Source organism: Nasonia vitripennis, chromosome 1 (genome assembly GCF_009193385.2).
Source record: "Nasonia vitripennis strain AsymCx chromosome 1, Nvit_psr_1.1, whole genome shotgun sequence".
Classification (NCBI taxonomy): domain Eukaryota; kingdom Metazoa; phylum Arthropoda; class Insecta; order Hymenoptera; family Pteromalidae; genus Nasonia; species Nasonia vitripennis.
The window spans coordinates 18,241,446-18,259,748 of NC_045757.1; the positions used below are offsets into that span (position 1 = coordinate 18,241,446).

The 18,303-nt window shown below is 37.2% G+C and overlaps 2 protein-coding genes and 1 long non-coding RNA gene across 8 annotated transcripts in view; 2 read left to right on the forward strand and 1 right to left on the reverse strand.

Moving 5' to 3' along the window:
• Positions 1-5,792, forward strand: part of LOC100115299 (neprilysin-2-like) — a 32,618-nt gene extending 26,826 nt beyond the window's left edge. For 2 of the 4 annotated variants that reach the window (XM_008209937.4, XM_008209939.4), the window contains exons 3-11: positions 351-485; positions 956-1,201; positions 1,282-1,493; positions 1,601-1,777; positions 1,855-2,176; positions 2,344-2,516; positions 2,660-2,951; positions 3,099-3,349; positions 3,410-5,792. In XM_008209937.4, the coding sequence (XP_008208159.3) occupies positions 351-485; positions 956-1,201; positions 1,282-1,493; positions 1,601-1,777; positions 1,855-2,176; positions 2,344-2,516; positions 2,660-2,951; positions 3,099-3,349; positions 3,410-3,748 (2,147 nt within the window). In that variant the 3' untranslated portion in view covers positions 3,749-5,792. The remainder of the gene's footprint in view (positions 1-350; positions 486-955; positions 1,202-1,281; positions 1,494-1,600; positions 1,778-1,854; positions 2,177-2,343; positions 2,517-2,659; positions 2,952-3,098; positions 3,350-3,409) is intronic. The other 2 variants (XM_008209938.4, XM_032602284.1) reach the window with 1 other exon arrangement.
• Positions 71-960, reverse strand: LOC116417645. Its single transcript, XR_004227892.2, has 2 exons — positions 781-960; positions 71-693 (listed from the first exon to the last, which is right to left on the reverse strand). It is a non-coding gene; the product is annotated as an uncharacterized LOC116417645 (long non-coding RNA).
• A 1,595-nt stretch (positions 5,793-7,387) lies between the features above and the next one.
• Positions 7,388-15,402, forward strand: LOC100115264 (neprilysin-2). Of its 3 annotated transcripts, none has more exons than XM_001599985.6 (11): positions 7,388-7,565; positions 7,998-8,146; positions 10,108-10,200; positions 10,296-10,541; positions 10,864-11,072; positions 11,348-11,524; positions 12,075-12,418; positions 12,534-12,684; positions 12,820-13,111; positions 13,186-13,436; positions 13,533-15,402. In XM_001599985.6, the coding sequence occupies exons 1-11, from the start codon at positions 7,534-7,536 to the stop codon at positions 13,869-13,871; spliced, it is 2,283 nt and encodes a 760-aa protein (XP_001600035.1). In that variant the 5' UTR covers positions 7,388-7,533; the 3' UTR covers positions 13,872-15,402. The 3 variants fall into 3 exon arrangements, with proteins under 3 accessions (XP_001600035.1, XP_016836497.1, XP_031787658.1); XM_016981008.3 differs by having other exon boundaries at positions 7,392-7,565; positions 8,019-8,146; XM_031931798.2 differs by lacking the exon at positions 7,388-7,565 and having other exon boundaries at positions 8,043-8,146; positions 10,092-10,200.
• Positions 15,403-18,303: the final 2,901 nt, after the last annotated feature.

Sequence of the window (18,303 nt, forward strand, 5' to 3'; positions counted from 1 at the left end):
TTGTTGCGTACCATCATATTGCTAACGTAGTGCTCTCTCGTAAATCATTCATTAAATTTCAAAAATATAATTTCGCTAGTATGAAGCATTTATTTTAAATAACTATAAGTCTGAAATATTTAACTCATTCATTTCGATGCACAGCCACATTTAGTATAATATCATACCACATTATTATTGCCAATACCTCATTAAAATAACATCACATTGTTGCACTCATTGAAAAATGTTGAATCGCCGCACGTAAACCATTCACGTTCTGCTCGCCCCGATCACAACCACCACTGCCACCACTGCACGGTTTACCATTCGCACTTGTCACCGTAACGCTGCATCGCTGGCATATAAAGCTCCGGCTAATGCGGAAATGCTACCGTCCACAGCGGAAGCCCTCATCGGTGCGCCGCTTGCCAAGAAGGTGCCTCAAGTTGTCGAGAAGTCGCCGGAAGGAGATATTTGCTTGTCGCCCGGCTGCATCCACACAGGTACGTCCTCGAGTTTCTTATTTTATTCGTCTGACGATATCGCCCTCCATATCTATCTCTCACGCTCTCAATCTTTTTCCACGTTGGTTACTCGATTTGCCTTGAGCGAATAGCTGAGCGGGAAATCGTTTCTCGTTCTGTTACTTTTATTTCTGGTTATTCCTCAGATTTCCATTTCCGACCGTGCGGTTATTTCAGGAATCGAAATCTGTGAACGAAAGAGTTAACATGTAACATATTTCAAAAGGTACGAAGTGAGCGATCACGTTTGCGGTTAATACACAGTTCTTGATACCTCTATTGTCGCCTGATAATCATGTTATGAAATAGAGAAAGTAGACCTTCTAGGGGAATCCCGTCCATTATGGCACTGACTTTTTTTGCGTTTCTTAATTTTGGTTTCACGTAATTTTCCGCCGTGATGTAACACTTGTTGTACAGTTGTTGATTGGAGGTATATTATTGTCTAGCTTCCTCGATTTTGGAAAATATGGACCAGAACGTGGAGCCGTGCGATGACTTTTATCGATTCGCTTGCGGTAGTTTTCTGAAGAACACGATAATCCCCGATGACAAGACGAGCGTCAACACGTTCAGTATCATCAGTGACAAGCTGCAGAAGCAGCTCAGGAGCAGCATCGAAGAGGAGAGCAAACCCAACGACCCAAGGCCATTTAGGCTATTGAAGACTCTGTATAAGACATGCATGAACAAGAGTAAGTTTACGAATAATGATCATTAAATATTCGTATTAAAACACGTGAGTAAATAATATAACAATCATTAAATTTTAAAGCTCTTATCGAAGAGGAGGGTCTGAATCCACTCCATAAGATCCTCAAAGAGCTGGGTGGATGGCCAGTTTTGGTAGGAGACAAATGGAGCGATGGCGACTTCAACTGGAAAGAATCTGTTTACAAATTCGGTAAAAAAGGTTATTCCGTGGACTATTTCATCGATTTCAGTATTGGAGTTGATCTGAAAAACAGTACCAAGCGTGTTATCGATGTAAGTTAACGAAGCGCTAAACGTACTATTAATTTACTGTATGGCAAAAATTATTCGAATAATTCATTTGAACGATTTATAATTGACTGATCAATTTGTTCTTCTAGTTGGACCAAGCCTCCTTGGGTCTGTCGCGTGAATACTTGTCGAAAGGAATGGACGACAAAATCGTGAGCGCATATTACAACTACATGGTGGACATTGCTGAGATTCTGGGCGCGGACAGAGAACAAGCTAAGATCGAGCTTAAGGAATCGCTCGAGTTTGAAATCAAACTCGCCAACGTAAGTGAATCGAAAATCAATATCAAAATTTAACATTCAAAATGTCAAGCGTGTTCATTTTCGTATAATAATTTCAGATTTCTCTACCGAGCGAAAAGAGGCGAAACGCCACAGCTCTGTACAATCCCATGACGGTACGCCAGCTGACGCAAAAGTTTCCGACGATTCCCTGGCTGGAGTACTTCAGCACTCTTCTGCCATCGAGTATCACCGTAACCGAGGATGAGATGGTCATCGTCAATGTACCGAGCTTCATTACCGATCTCGAGAAATTGCTCGAGCAGACTCCCAAGCGCATACAGGCCAACTATGTTATGTGGAGGGCGGCAGCGACATCCGTCAGCTATCTCAACGATGAAATCCGCAAGCGTCAGCTCGCTTACTCGACCGTCATTAGTGGTGAGTATTTGATTGTATACATAAGACTTGTCGCATTAAAGCTGAAATCTTAAAGCTCTGCGAAAATCAACTTGTATAATTCCATGTAGGAACGTTTTTTGACTTTAATGATTCAGAATGAAATTTGGCAATCGACGAATAATTGTATGAAAATATTCAAATTTCAGGTAGGACGGAGCGAGAGCCAAGGTGGAAGGAATGCGTGGACATTGTTTCCGGTAGTTTCTCGATCAGCGTAGGCGCACTCTACGTCAGAAAATACTTCAACGAAGACGCTAAAAAGAACGCCGTCGAAATGGTTTCAAATATCAGGGGTGAATTCAAGAAAATTCTGGACCAGGTGAGGATTCATTTATGCAAATAATTTGACATATACATTACTGTGATTCTTAGATTTTAAAGTTAAACAAATGAGCACTGCCGTGAGAAATTGATTACATTGAACTGAATAATGCAAATACTGGTCTCTCTTATTCATCGAAGGTCGACTGGATGGACGACGAGACAAGGAAAGCCGCGCTGGACAAGGCCGACTCGATGAGCACGCACATCGCATATCCAGATGAGTTGCTCGACGACACAAAGCTCGAGCAGTTCTACGAAAAACTGGAGATCACGCCGGGCAACTATCTCGAGAGTATCCTGAACCTTACGCTCTTCGGTACCCAGTACTCGTTTGAGAAGCTCAGAAAGCCGGTAAACAAGAGCGACTGGGTAACTCACGGCAGACCCGCCATCGTTAACGCCTTCTACTCGTCTATAGAGAACAGCATTCGTAAGTTGACAAATTGACTGGTTTTCCACGTATCTTGTATGAAAAAAGTCACGATGCTTTTGTCATTGTAGAAATTTAGATCATGCGTATGGGTATGAATATGAATACGTAAATTAAATTTTAACTGATTACATTTTTCGTTTCCAGAATTCCCAGCTGGAATCCTGCAGGGTGCGTTCTTTAGTAATGATAGGCCCAAGTATATGAACTACGGTGCCATCGGCTTTGTCATGGGTCACGAGATCACCCACGGATTCGATGATCAAGGTCGGCAGTTCGACAAGAACGGTAATCTCGTCGAATGGTGGGCCGCTGAAACCAAAGAGAAGTACCTGAAGAGAGCGCAATGCATTATCAATCAGTACGGCAACTATACCGCACCGGAAGTATCACTGAACGTAAGTCACAAATTCGTGATAACGTGAATATCAATTAATTTTCAAAACTCTTTTTTTTAGTTGAACGGCATCAACACGCAGGGTGAAAACATCGCGGACAACGGTGGAATCAAGGAGGCCTACTTGGCTTACAACGAGTGGGTTCGTCGTAACGGAGCCGAACCGCGACTGCCAGGTCTCGATTACAGTGGCCAGCAAATGTTCTGGATCAGCGCAGCCAACACCTGGTGCAGCAAGTACCGACCAGAGACCCTCAAGTTGCGCATCACCACCGGTGTCCACAGTCCTGGCGAGTTCCGTGTCCTGGGACCTCTTTCGAACATGGATGAATTCGCCAAGGACTTCAAATGCCCTGTCGGCTCCAGGATGAACCCGGAAAAGAAGTGCGCCGTCTGGTAGACAACAGCAGCAAACATAGTCTGCTGAAAGAACCTTTATTTGAAGGAAAGCGACTACTTTTTTTTTTTAATTTTGATGCAGGGGACTGAATAGATCATCCGAGCAGAAGGTTGATGTTTATGAGGATATAGGATACTTTCATTTTTATTCGAAACTGATATATCTTACTTTTGAACTTTCTTCAAGCATTTCGACAAAGCTTGCCCTAATGCTATGTATAGCTGACTTTGACTTGAATGTGCATTTTGGTGAGCGACAAAAAACTTCTGCTCGGACCATAACGAATATGTAAATCGTTCGGTGATGGGTTTCCGGTGATTATCTTTTCAAGGGAGATGTAGGTCGAAAACCGGAAGTGCCTTGATCCGTAAAAAAAACGACTAATTCGACCAGGTAAAAAATTAATGTTAGCCAATCGGAAAAATATGATGCGACGCGAAAAGAAAAAAAAACTTGAACATTAAATGACTATGAAACTCATTTAACTATAAAATTTGAGAATAAATGAAGCTTACACACTCTTCGAACATAGTGAATGTATGTACGACTATATTGTACGAAAAGTAGGGAATTAAGTAACTTATTAAGAAACTTTGATAACCCATTCTTCGCAACTGTTCTCCGAATATTGTAAATGTTCGGCGTTGCACAGGAAAACTAATTGTCACTTGTTTGTGATGTCAAGATCTGAAATAATTTTGCACATTGCAGACATGGACTGTTGCGTACTGCAACAAAAAGACGCTACGTGCTTTACTCACGCGAACGCACGTCTGCGCTTGCGCGAACGCGATTTTCAGAAATATCAACGCGATTTCGGCATCGTATGATTTCGTCGACGTGTCAATTTTTTGTGATAATAATAAACATTCGATGCGAAGATTTAAAATCTATTAAGTGTAGAAGTAAGACCTACCGTGTATATTACATTCTTATTAATCATCACATTCGACACGAGTAAATTGCCGTTATTGTGTGTGCTAATATGGATTCAAAAATTGACTTGTCCCATATTCTGGATTGACCTATTGTTCATGACTGTAAGATATAATACATTGATGCGCTCGCGTGAAATTACTTTTTCGTATGCGAAAATACTGCACAATTAGGCAGACGTGATATACCTTTAAGATGTTATCGGTATACGAGATTATCATTATTATAATATTATTCGTGGCTTATTTCCGTTACTTGAAAAACTTGCTTAAAATCAATAACTCTCGGTATAATAATGTTTTTGAGTTGGTTTTTCAAGTATAGCTTGCTTTGTCAATAAGAGCAAAAATAATTGATTTTTTACAACATAGCTGTAGAGTCCGGTGCTTAGATTTTTTTTCATCGAAAATTGGAATAACAATTCGTATGGTTCAGCTGCCAACTTATAGATTTTCTTGCGACGTATAATCTATGTAGGATTTATAAATCAATGATGTTAGCCATAAGCCCCATTCGTAAAATATACAGGAGGTGGTTTGACAAGACAAAAGCGAGAACAGATAACAACACTTTGATGTTTATGAATAGAGCGACCGTGTGGAAGTACTTGTAGGAATAGCCTCCTTTCTAGTATTAATCGTTAGTAGTTCGTTATACCGTGTACATTTGACAGAATAATCTCGCTTCATTGATGAGCTCCATCACTTATGCTTTGCCATAGACAAGCAAGCCACAACTGCGATTCGTAATTTATTATTGATATTGTGTAATTACATAGGTAGTAAAAGTTGACGTATTGTTTTACAAGTTATTTTTTTAAGGAGGCGACTAAGAATCTTACATGTTTAATCATAATATATTTGTTGAACGTCAAATTTTAATATTAAACAGATAATAGTACTTTTCGGCTATTCACTTGTTCAACTTTATCTGATCCTGTATTAGGTATTGAGAAGTCTTGTAAAATGTAAAGCTTGCTCGCAGTGATGATTTTGACTTGCACTTTCGAGTACAGGTATTATTAAAAACTTGTTTTTAAAACTGCAGCGTAAGAATGAAACTACCTGCAATTTTCTGTATTAAAAATAAATTCTGAGAATTTTCCGAATCATCGGCTTAAATTAATGCATGGGTAATAGATCAGATGGAATCTGTTAAATTTAGCATCTCGACGATATGCAATATAATATAGTTAAGGTAAAATTTTATTCAATCCGAGATTATTTCCTCAGCGAAAAAATTCACTCAAACAGCAGCCGTACCCAACTACGCTTACCTGTATCGCACTGCAAAGACGTACTCTCATCTCAGTTGCGAGCATCTCGCACGGGAATCCTTCCCCTCCTGCGCGTGTCACCAGCTCTCCGGCAGAGATTCAATGACTTTCATAGTACAGTGACCGCGCGGGCGGCGCGAGGCTCATAGAGATGACAATGCATAGTGCGCGCGCGCGCGCCCACGTCAAGTCCAAACTGCACTCGGGCAGTTTCTGATGCGACTACGACGGAGACAACAGCGGTAGCAACACCATAGGTTTGCATTCTCCGACTAGTTGCTGCCGCGATTATAACGCGCCAGCGTTATTCCGGCCGTTGGACTTCAAGAGATTACTTCAATCAAGTAAGACAAGGCGCTGTGTGATCTTACACGGCTCGCGTAAGTATGAGTTTCGTGTGTTTTTGTTTTAGTTCTAGAAGTTCGGAATTGCGTAGTTTAAAGTTTTCTTTGTTTTAGCTTTGCTTTGAGGCATGTGTATAGTTTGACTTAATTGAAGTCGCTAATATGTATGTTTTCTCATTTCTTTTGAATAATATAAGTCCTATATACAAAGCTTTTTTGATTGAAAATATCTTATGTCAAATGCCACTTTGATGGATTCGTGTTTCATTTTTTTCAACATCAGTTATTAATGTGTATTGTGAGAGTATAACATATTCTTTCCTAGATACTTCGGAAAATACTTTGAATAATAATGACGTGTTCTTTAGTATTGTTTGGTATACAAGAACCAAGGATTGCCTTGATAGCCAAGGCATGAAAAGAAATTGAGCGTTGGTTGGTTTTCACTTTTAAACTATAGTTAGCTAATGACACAAAAACAAATTTTTCAAACGCTGAAATTTTCACTTATTATAGGTAATTTTTGAATGTTTATAAAATAGCAGCTATTTATAATATTAAAACTTTTAGCCTAGTTTGAATATATTCAAAAGTACTTTTGATATACGATAAGCACGAAAAACTAAAATTCTCAGAAAACAAAGTTGTCAAGTATCTGGTAATTCATCAAATTGTATGATCAATATTCGGAAGAATACGGAAAAATACTCCAGTGAGGACGGTATATCACAGTACTAATAGACGCTTTTTATTACATCAATCAACGACCGCATCATTTTTAATAATTTTATACTTTTTAACCAATAATTTTTCGACTTTTGTTAAGTAATTTTTGACACGCTTAAAGTCAATAAATAATTTTTCTCATCTTTTTTTCGATTCACTACCCTGAATGACCCTAAAAATAATTACATTAAACCTATAACGATCCACCAACCGTCGAATCTATACAAAATGACGCTTTGAAAAATAACAAATAAGACTCCAGCGCCGCGACGCTCAATTGCGGCTTTAGCCAGGAGAAGGAGTACCTTATAGTTATACATATATAGAAGTTGCGGCCGGCGTTTTAAATACTGAGAGATACGCGCGCGGGCTTTCAGTCTCGCCGCGATGATGCCGACGTCGCGAACGCGCTCCTGCTCGCGTCGCAAAGCTTCGCGTTGAGATTCGCAACACACGTCAGCCTGGTTCATAGCTGATTGGCTGTGTCTTGTGAAAACTGCAAAATGACGACGAGCGCTCATCAGATCATCAGCAAGTTAGTTATAGTATATTATTGTTTATGTTTACTGACTGCTTGCATTCGTTGTATTTTTTTAAAATTAATTTGCCATAAGCCAATCTTCAAAGAATCGATGGGTATTATTTTTAATTAATTATAAATGTAGGTTATTATAATTCTTCAAGATCAACATTTATTAAAGGATCTTATTTTAATTATTCGCTTAGCTCCCTTATCATTTGCTAAATGCAGACATTCATATCTGTACAGCAGGTTTTTTTCTTCAAGTAAAACTAATAAAACTTAATGAGCTCCAAGTACAGTTTTCAATTAAACACTATGAAGTAGAATTCTACATTAAACCGCCAGGTTTTTTTTTTAATTAGTAGAATACAGTTTATCTTTTAAAGTTTTATGATAAATTCATTATTATAAATTACAATACCATTGGGGCAAATCATATAATAGAAACTCAACTTGGTGGAAAAGACGAACCTCCTTGGAACGAGCTCTGGCGGTCATGTCCGTATGCGGCGTCCTTTTATCCATTGGTCTCATTATCGGGATCGAAGTCATTGCCACCAAAATCAGGACCTGCGACAGGGCGTTGGCTGATGGTGAGGAACTTTATGAACTTGTATTACTTGATTTCTGTGTGTGTTTAATAAAAGCGAAAATGATTTGAGACAACTATTCGACTGATAAGCGCGGAGAACGATGTATACCAATTCATTCTTATTCGCAGCTAACGGATGTGTATGTGGCGATGTCTAGTGTGCAGATAAAGCAAGCTGAAGGCAATTATGGCAACACATATGTGTGTCAATTTTCTGTTTGAATATTGTTCGTTCCGTCAGTATTTTATTTAACGCAAAATAGCGAATTCTAATGCGATTACAATTATTAAATGTATCTGTATTACCGAATCGGTTGAAAGGTAGTTATAATCTTTAAAATGTCGATTTTTTATTGACTATAACTTTTCATTATAAGACTTGGATCGTTGAGGATTTAAAAGTGGAAAAATAAAAACTAGAATAGAACGATACAAATTATAAAGTTTTTAAACTCAGTTGTTAATTTTTTGCTCGGAAAATAAACGTTGACTATAGGATGAGGAAACTAACTATTAATGAATCGTTAAAAAACTAAAGTTTACATTTCTCAATGCCTTAGTATAATATTAAAAGTATAAATTGCTCGAGAAGTCATTATTGTTTTGTAACCAAAATTATTAGGCTTTTCTCCAAGCGTATGCAATTAATTATAATTGTTTTCGTCATGCATGGCGTATACATTACACGTAATAACTTGCCTTTTTTGAATGTCACGATAGTCAATGAGCAAGCAGAAATTTCAATTACTTGTTATTGTATTGTAATTCGAAAAACGATTCGACTCATAGTTTCATAAATTCACAAGTTTAATAGATTGAAATTTGTTCTTGCATTTGTACTACCTTGGAGTACAAACATTTTTGTACATGCTAATAAAACAATAACCTATAAATTGAATAAGCGATTTCACTTTATAAAGATAAACAGGCGATAATGGTAATATCGCTGCTAGTAGCCATTGATGTATAGATGATTTTTATTAAACTTATCCAAGAACTTGTTAACAAAATACAAGTATGCTCTGCTACCTAAGCATTTTATAAATTTTGTGTTATGATTTTGGAATTAATTTGTGCTCACAACTTTACAAATTCAGTAAAAAACGTATAAGTAGTATTCCATCGCGATTGTTCAATAACCAGAAGATGAGCCAAACAATAGCTCAAATAGCTTCACAATATAGCAAATACAAACCAGCACGCGCTGCCATCCTCCGCAGTTTTGCGGAAAAGGGCGCTGGCATTGTCAACTGGGCAAGCCTGACATTATACATCGCGGCAACACACGACCACGCGAAATTGCACGTGTGCTCTACCGGCGCTTACGTAAGTACGAGCGCGCGCATAGATACGCGCAGGCGGACGTGTACCGGACGATCCCGAGGTTTTCGAGCACCGAGACTAGATACTGTAGACATTAATTACGCGCTAGCGTGTCTAAGTAGTTTGCGGCTGTAGCCGCAAAATTTGCATTGTTTTGTGATCAAGCGCCGTCAAGCTGTTCTTTCTGAAGAGTAGCAATCACTTTTCTTTCTTGCATGATACAAGAGCTTGATTTTTTCTCAGATTTATTTTTGTTGTCGGTTAGAAAAGAGACTCAGGTGTATTGCCTTGAACTGCACCTCTGAACTGAAAAATTGAGGCCGGATTAGATTGGTTTGACAAAGGAGATAGAGATTTCCTTCGACGAGGCCTTGGAGAAGTCTGTAATTGTCTGTCATGCACTTTATGTTTTTCAGTAAATTGATCATGCTGATGAAAAACAAATGGTTTGGAAAGGCAGCGCGTACTTTGTCTGTCAATAAATCCATTTAAGATCATGGTATTATAATTTTCAATATTTCGTATCGAAGAGTATATTATAATAAAAACTACATGTATGCATAAGGAATAATTTTTAATTCATCGTTATTATTTTTAAACTATTAATAATGATTCACGTCCAGAATTTTTTTTTTCAAGTTACATCAAATAGTGACAGGTCTCGGGGCGGAAAGGCTTCTAAACTAGTCGGAAAAGATAGTATTTGTTTATCATCGGAATGCGTACATACGGGTTGGTATTCTTACAACATATGTTATATAAATTAGGTCTTTTAGTAATGTACATACGCTGACACGATAATTTTTGTTGTATGCAATATTCTGTAGCATCGGCAATCTTGGGAAACATGGACCCGGACGTCGACCCCTGTCACAACTTCTACGAGTTCGCATGCGGGAGCTTCGTAAAGAACACAGCCATACCCGATGACCAGCCAAGCGTTGACACTTTCAGCATGATTGACGACGACTTGCAAATGCAGCTAAGATCCAGCATAGAAGAAGGAATAAAACCCAATGAAAAAATTCCTTTTAGATTGACGAAAAACCTTTATCAAAGCTGCATGAATAAATGTCAGTAATTTGTGCAGCACAAATTTATTATTACGAATTTTTAATATTTTTGTATACGTCGTGTCCAAATTAGGAAGCTAATATCAATTTGCATGAACGTACTTACAGTGCATGTAAATATGCACTAATCAGTAATCTTGGGACAAAGTGCTATGACATAAAAATTCACAGAACTTTACTTGTTTTAAAATTACTGGAAATTCAGTCGTAACTTTTATATCAGTACAGTTTTTTAAGTGTAGAAGAAAAGATGAATCAAAATAAAATTCAATAACAAAAATGAACAACCGGAAAATGTAATTTTAAACCAAGTATATTTCAGCCCTGATTGAAGAGATGGGCCTGGAGCCATTATTCAAAATTTTACGAAAATTACGAGGTTGGCCTGTCCTTACATCCTCTTGGAATGACGAAGATTTTGACTGGAAGGAGGCTGTCTATCGAAACCGAAAGATAGGCTTCTCAGTCGATCATTTCATAAGTTTCGATATCGACGTGGATCCAAAAAATAGTTCGCAACGCATGATCACTGTAAGTAAAGGAATGCGAGCATTTTTCTCAACTGGCTTTTGAAATGCAAATTTTGTCACGCTAGATCAACTATGCAATTCATTCGCAAGTTATATAAAGATGCTTCTCAAAGCTCTCGTGTTACATGCTATTAAGACTGTAGAATCTGATATAATATTTCATACTAGTATAGCGTAGCGTTTAATTTACTAAACGCTTGATCCGATAATTCAACTACATGCAGATATTTAATTATTTTTGACTTATTGCTAATGATTCGAATTGATTTTTTCCAGTTGGATCAGGCTTGGCTGGCGCTTCCGCGAGAATATCTGTCCAAAGGTTTGGGAAACGATGTTGTAAGGTCTTACTACAATTACATGGTTGATATCTCCGTAATTCTCGGGGGAGATAGAGATCGCGTAACCAAAGAACTTCGAGAGTCTCTTGATTTTGAAATTAGCCTCGCCAACGTGAGTACACAATTTCACTGTTCGACAACGCTGCAATTGCAGTGAACTTCTCTTCATAATTTGTATCTAATTTAGTGCACATAAATGCTGAGATAATTTGTTTTTTCCTTAGTTTTTTCCATATATATACTTCAAATAACTGTGACATAATTCGATTTTGAGTATGCTATTAAGCCAGAATTAGACAAGATCATAATTACGGAAATAAGTATATTATTTTTAATATCGAAAATAAAGGTCTTGATTGTATAGCTTCATTACAAGCCTTCCATGAATTTTCTTTTAAATTTGAATTTCAATTAACTCAATTGTTTGAGATGACTTCAGACATACCCATAGTGAACTACAATATAATTCGCAAGTAGGTTAGAACGTATAGCTAAATGATGAATAGAGCTTGTCTAAAAACTATTCCAAAAACTATACGATGAGAACTAATAACTCATTCATCTAGAATTAATTCAACATATATTGTCTAGTTAATTTTTTTACTGGTAGAAATGACTGTTAATATCATATAATAAATACATGTATTTTCTTTTTACCGAAGATATCAATGCCAAGCGAAAAACGTCGCAACGCCTCGGAGCTGTACAATCCGATGACCATCGAGGACCTCTCGAGGGTTTACCCGAGTATCCCTTGGCTAACTTACTTAAACCGCATAATGGAACCATTCGTACGGCTAGAACCAAACGAGATGATCAATGTCAAGGAGCCCAAGTTCATCGCTGCACTGGAGAAGCTGATGCGCGTCACACCAAAGCGCGTCCAAGCGAATTACGCTATCTGGAGGGTAGTACGTGACTCCGTCGATTACTTGGATGAAGAGATCAGGAAGCGACAACTTACTTACTGGACTGAAGTCACCGGTGAGACCGAGAGAGAACCCAGGTAGATATTAATGTTATTTAAATTATAAAATAAAGTATGATAAATAGATAGTTGACAGTTTGGTTCAGTAATTTGTCAAAGCAAATAGCAAATTGTAATAAGAATATTGCAACAGGTGGCAGGAATGTGTGGGTGTTGTCTCGGGTGGGCTGTCCTTGAGCGTTGGCGCACTCTACGTACGAAAGTACTTCGATGAGGAGGCTAAGAAAAACGTCGTTGAGATGGTCTCGGATATTCGCCGAGAGTTTAGGAAGATTATAGAGAAGGTCAGTTGATTGTCATAACTCTACTGTTTCCGCTGCAAATTGGCAGTGTTCCACATATTGAGCCAAGAATGGATGTCTATAGACACCTATCGTCTATATTTCTTGATAAATTAATAAATAAAATGATTCTATTAGGTCGATTGGATGGACGAAGAAACGAGGCGAGCCGCGTTGGACAAGGCCGACGCGATGAGTAGCTTCATTGCTTATCCAGACGAGCTGCTGGATGATTCAAAGCTCGAGAGCTTTTACGCGCCGCTTGAAATAACGCCAGGAAATTACCTTGAAAGTGTTCTTAATCTTACGCTATTCTCCACTGAGTATTCCCTTAGCCAGCTTAGACTGCCGGTCAACAAGAGCGATTGGATCACCTACGGAGATTCGGCAGTAGTCAATGCATATTACTCGCCGAACGATAATAGCATACGTAAGGGGGTTTCCGTACGAGTTATATCGAGATTCTTAAGATGTGTACGAATATTAATCTATTTTTTATTGTAGAATTCCCAGCTGGCATACTACAGGGCGAATTCTTCAGTAAAGATAGGCCACAGTACATGAATTATGGTGCTATTGGTTTTGTCATGGGCCACGAAATTACTCACGGATTCGACGATCAAGGCAGTCAATACGATAAGTATGGAAACCTAGTTGAGTGGTGGAAAGAGGAAACGAAAGAAAAGTTTCTTCAGAAAGCACAATGCATTATAAATCAGTATGGAAACTACACGGACAAAGAAGTCGGACTTAACGTAAGTATTGCTATTAATTTTGAATTTTAAGTTTGTCGGTGATCTAACAATCTACCATGTCGACACTGAATACTCCACATTTTCATCTGTTTCCAGTTAAACGGCATCAACACGCAGGGTGAGAACATCGCAGACAACGGTGGTATCAAAGAAGCCTACCTAGCCTACAACGAGTGGGTGCACCGGAACGGACCAGAGCCGCTGCTACCAGGTCTCGACTACACAGCCCAGCAGATGTTCTGGATCAGTGCAGCCAACACTTGGTGCAGCAAGCAGCGCGCCGAGATGCTCAGGCTTGATATACTAACGGATGAACACAGTCCTGGTGAATTTAGAGTTATCGGACCGTTTTCCAATATGCCCGAGTTTGCAAAGGATTTCAAGTGCCCCCTCGGCTCGAAAATGAACCCAGAAAAGAAGTGCGTGATCTGGTGAAAAAAGTGAAATGAGGCTAAGCAATGTGGTTGTTATTACTTATCGTCCGATTCGCATGTTTTAAGAGATACTGATAATTTAACATTGACGACTGAGTAGAGGCTTGTATTTGAGTGTTAGGCTGATGTATACAGTAGACCTTGACAATTAGACAGAACCAGTGACAAATTATCAATTTATTTTATAGCTCTACGACAAAAAAATGTTATTATTTTATAGATTTTAAGACAAATTTTGTTTAATAAGTTTTATACAAAATTTATATTTTGTTGATATAATAAAATATGATTTGCACGTGTGCTCCAGGTCCATCTCCCATACCTAAGCGATTAAATTTATATCTGCAAATAAGTAAAGCCTTTATTCAAGGTAGAATTATACTACAAAAATGAAACGCAAAAATTGCTATTGTGCGCATCTTTATTTATTTATGTTCCTTATTTAATGATATTTACGCGTTTTGTTGGGAGTGATTGTTAACTAAACGATACTTGCAGAGTTACAAGCTTTGAGTGAAACATGTATATTTTTTTCCAAGCAACAACTTGATTTTAAAATAAAAGTTTGCATGTTATAAACTGAATGTTATATTGGATAGGTTTTGTACAGATGATGCGATATGTATGATAAAAAAATGTAAATGCGACGATAACTTGTTGAGATACTTATAGTTTGCACACAGATAAAAGTAATGAGTTGTGAATTGATCAAAGAGCTATGTATGAGAATGAAGTCTGTAAAAGGAATTTGGGTAACATTTTATAAAATGCATTCTTATATTAAAATATGAATATATTTATAATGTTTCCGTCCTAAAAGACGAGTAAAAGAAAGATAGTTTACCTTATTTTTTATCAAGTTTCGAGGTGGCCAACATACTAAAGATACGCCAATAAATTTTTATTTTAATAATACTATAGGTATATTTATGCGCGCTCCTCACGCGTTGTACTGTAAGGACTTTTAAAATTTAGTGCCATTTCAGAGACGACCAATCATATCTCGTTTTGGTTTTAGTTGGCTTCTCTTTTCATAGATCACTTTTCATCTTTGAAGAAAAATAAATAAAAAATAAATAAAAGAAAATAAAAAAGAAAAATTAAACTATATATTACTTTATAGAGTAAATTAAAATTTATGATCGACTCAAAAGTTGCTAGACTTGTTTTTAGTACTTTTATTATTATTCCTATAGATCTTCAAAGCCTTATTTTTGTGTACTCCTAGGTACCATCCTTGCTGAAAATATTCATGCATTTTTAAACCGTGCCTTAGAGTATTAATGAACATTGTTTTTCAATTACAACACGCATATCATATTTGACACGTGCTTTAGTAATAAATATTGTTGTGACCGAGCCTGAACGTTGCGCGCTTCGACCACCAAGAATCGCGCATAGCGACCTTAGCAACGAGATCAACGACGTCGCGGATGTTGTTGTTTATGTTTAGTCTGGTTCTGTCAGCTGTTGAGAACAGTTGTGTTTACGTTCGAATAAAGAGTCCTAGTTAAAGAGTGATTTTCTATAAATAACGTGTTGTTATTTTTATTACCCGAACCCGATCATAACATTTTGGGGGCTCGTCCGGAATACTAGTGTTTTTTTTTTGAGTGATTATTTTATGCATCTTCGATCTGGCAAGATTCTTCCAAGAACACCACACAAGCCGGACGCACCAGCACAATCCATTGATGATTCACGAGAAGTGGATTTATTGAATGCGCTTATCTCAACGTTCTGTGGAAGAAGTAAACCTTTCCGACCAGCTTCGACGACGGGATCAGGATTTTCTATCCGAGAGACGGCTTCGCGAGAACTATGAGGAGAAAATGAAGCATCTGGTTGAAGACAACGAGAGACTGCAACGGTCAAACGAGGCATTACTCGCAGAACGGTCAGAGTGGACAAGTAAACAACAGGATCTCGAACGTCGATTAATTGAGCTAAGTCGTTCAAATATTTCTAACACAAACATGAACACAAATTCTGCTATAGCAGCTGGTACATCCGATAGGTTAAGGTTTAATAACGTAGACCCACTGGACACTACACAATCAACACAAAGTATTAATTTAGGTTATAATCTCAAACCGGATACTTATGATGGTACCTGCGTGATTTTGAATCAATTTCAATTAATTGCTAGAACAAATAATTGGGATAGTGCTAAGATGATGGTTGCTTTAGCTGCTTCTTTACGGGGAAAAGCTAAATCTGTTCTTGATAGCTATAAAGATACTGATCCAATAGATTTTGATAAGTTAAAATCAAGTTTAGAGTTACGTTTTGGTGATGTACATTTTGCACCAATGTATTATTTCCAATTTCCGAACAGGCGTCAACAACGGGGTGAAGATTTTCCAACATTAGCTGTTGATCTTATGAGATTAGCTGGTTTAATTTATCCTGATTGTCCTTTTAAAACTCAAGATAAAATCGCCTGTGCTCAATTTGTAATTGCTATTTTCAACAATTCAATTCGGAAAATTCTTAAATTAGAAAGAATTGATTCGCTTCAAATTGCTCTGGCAAGAGCTATGGAAGTTAAAGTTATCGAAGATCAGGACAAACGACTTCAAGATCTAGCTCAGAGAAATAATTATACCTCTTCATCATTTCCAAAGAGTGTTAGTTCATCTAAGCCGTCATCTCAGCCGTCAGACAGACAGAATTTTCAAGATTTTGTAAAAGGAATAGAGTGTTGGAATTGTGGTAAAAAAGGACATTTCAAGTCTAATTGTCCGACTTTGTCAACACATCAGGGAAACTAGATTATGTTAAACTTTCTGGAGCGAGTTTAACTGAACTTGACAAGACTCCAACAAACTCTCACTCTTATCGGATTGATTGCCATGTTGGAAGAATTAATAGGAACTCTAATAAATTTTATTTTGATGGTTTAATTAATGACAAAGGTTGTATTTTTAAAGTAGATTCTGGTTCTGATGTGACTATTATATCCAAAATTTGTTGAATCAAAAGATATGGGAATTCCTATTAATTTTACAACACTTAAGTATCCAACTGGATAAAAGGTACCAGTTGAATTTTTGATTTCAGCGTCGTTAAAATTGGGTGATCATGTAGCTAATTTAGATGTTTTTGTCGGAAATATTATTGATGATTGTATACTTGGAAGTGATTTTCTTGATGCAACTGCTATTACAGATTTAATTACTAATATTATTTTAAATACTCCAAGTTCAATCATTAATAAACAAATTTCAAGAATAGTCGATTCTAGTAAGGTTCTACCAGACTCATTACAAGACATTTTTGACAAGAACTCTGAGAACTTGGATCAAGATCAACGTCGGGAGTTTGCGGATCTTCTACACGAATTTGAAGAAATTTTTCAAGACGATGACGTTACTGGAAAATGTAATTTGGGTGAACACAGAATTCAATTACTCCATAATCAACCAATTAAACAACCTTTTCGAAGACCCCCTATTCATCAAATTAAGGAATTAGATGAATGTATTACTGAGATGCATTCTCAAGGAGTCATTGAAGAATCAAATAGTTCGTATTGCTCACCTGTAGTTCCCAAGAAGAAGAAGGATGGAAAAATTCGTTTTTGTATTAACTTCCAAAAAATTAATGCAATTACGATTAAAGATTCGTACCCTTTACCAAGAGTTGATGATACTCTTGATAAACTTACAGGATATTCGTGGTTTTGTACATTGGACTTGAAGAGTGGATACTGGCAGATCAAGATTCGGGAAGAGGATAGGAAAATCACGGCTTTCTCAATTGGAAAAGATTTATGGCAATTTAAGATTATGCCATTCGGATTATGCAATGCATCGGCGACTTTTCAACGTTTGATGGAAAAGTTACTCAGAGATTATCTCTCAAAATTCTGTTTAGTTTATTTAGATGATGTCATGGTATTAGGAAAGTCATTTAATGAGATGATATCCAATTTAAAAAAGGTATTTGTTCGTTTTCAAGAAGCAAGTTTACGTCTAAATAAGAAGAAATGTGTTTTCTTCAGCAGGCAAGTCGAATATTTAGGATATATTATTTCTGAAAAAGGAAAATATAGCAAAACCTTTATATAAATTAACTGAAAAATCGACTAAGTTCTTATGGTCAGAAGATTGTCAAAAAGCCTTATCAAAATTAAAAGAGGTTCTTACAAAACCTCCAATTTTGGCATTTCCTTCTCTTTATTCTGAATTTATTTTAGATACTGATGCTTCTGATCATGGAATTGGGTCGGTTCTTTCTCAGAAGCAAGATGGAATCTAACGAGTCATAGGTTATTATAGTAGAGTCCTTTCTAAACCGGAGAGAAATTATTGCGTCACTCGACGTGAACTCCTCGCTATTATAGAATCGTTAAAACATTTTTATTATTACCTTATCGGTAAACCTTTCATCATTAAGACTGATCATTCCTCTTTGACTTGGTTATTATC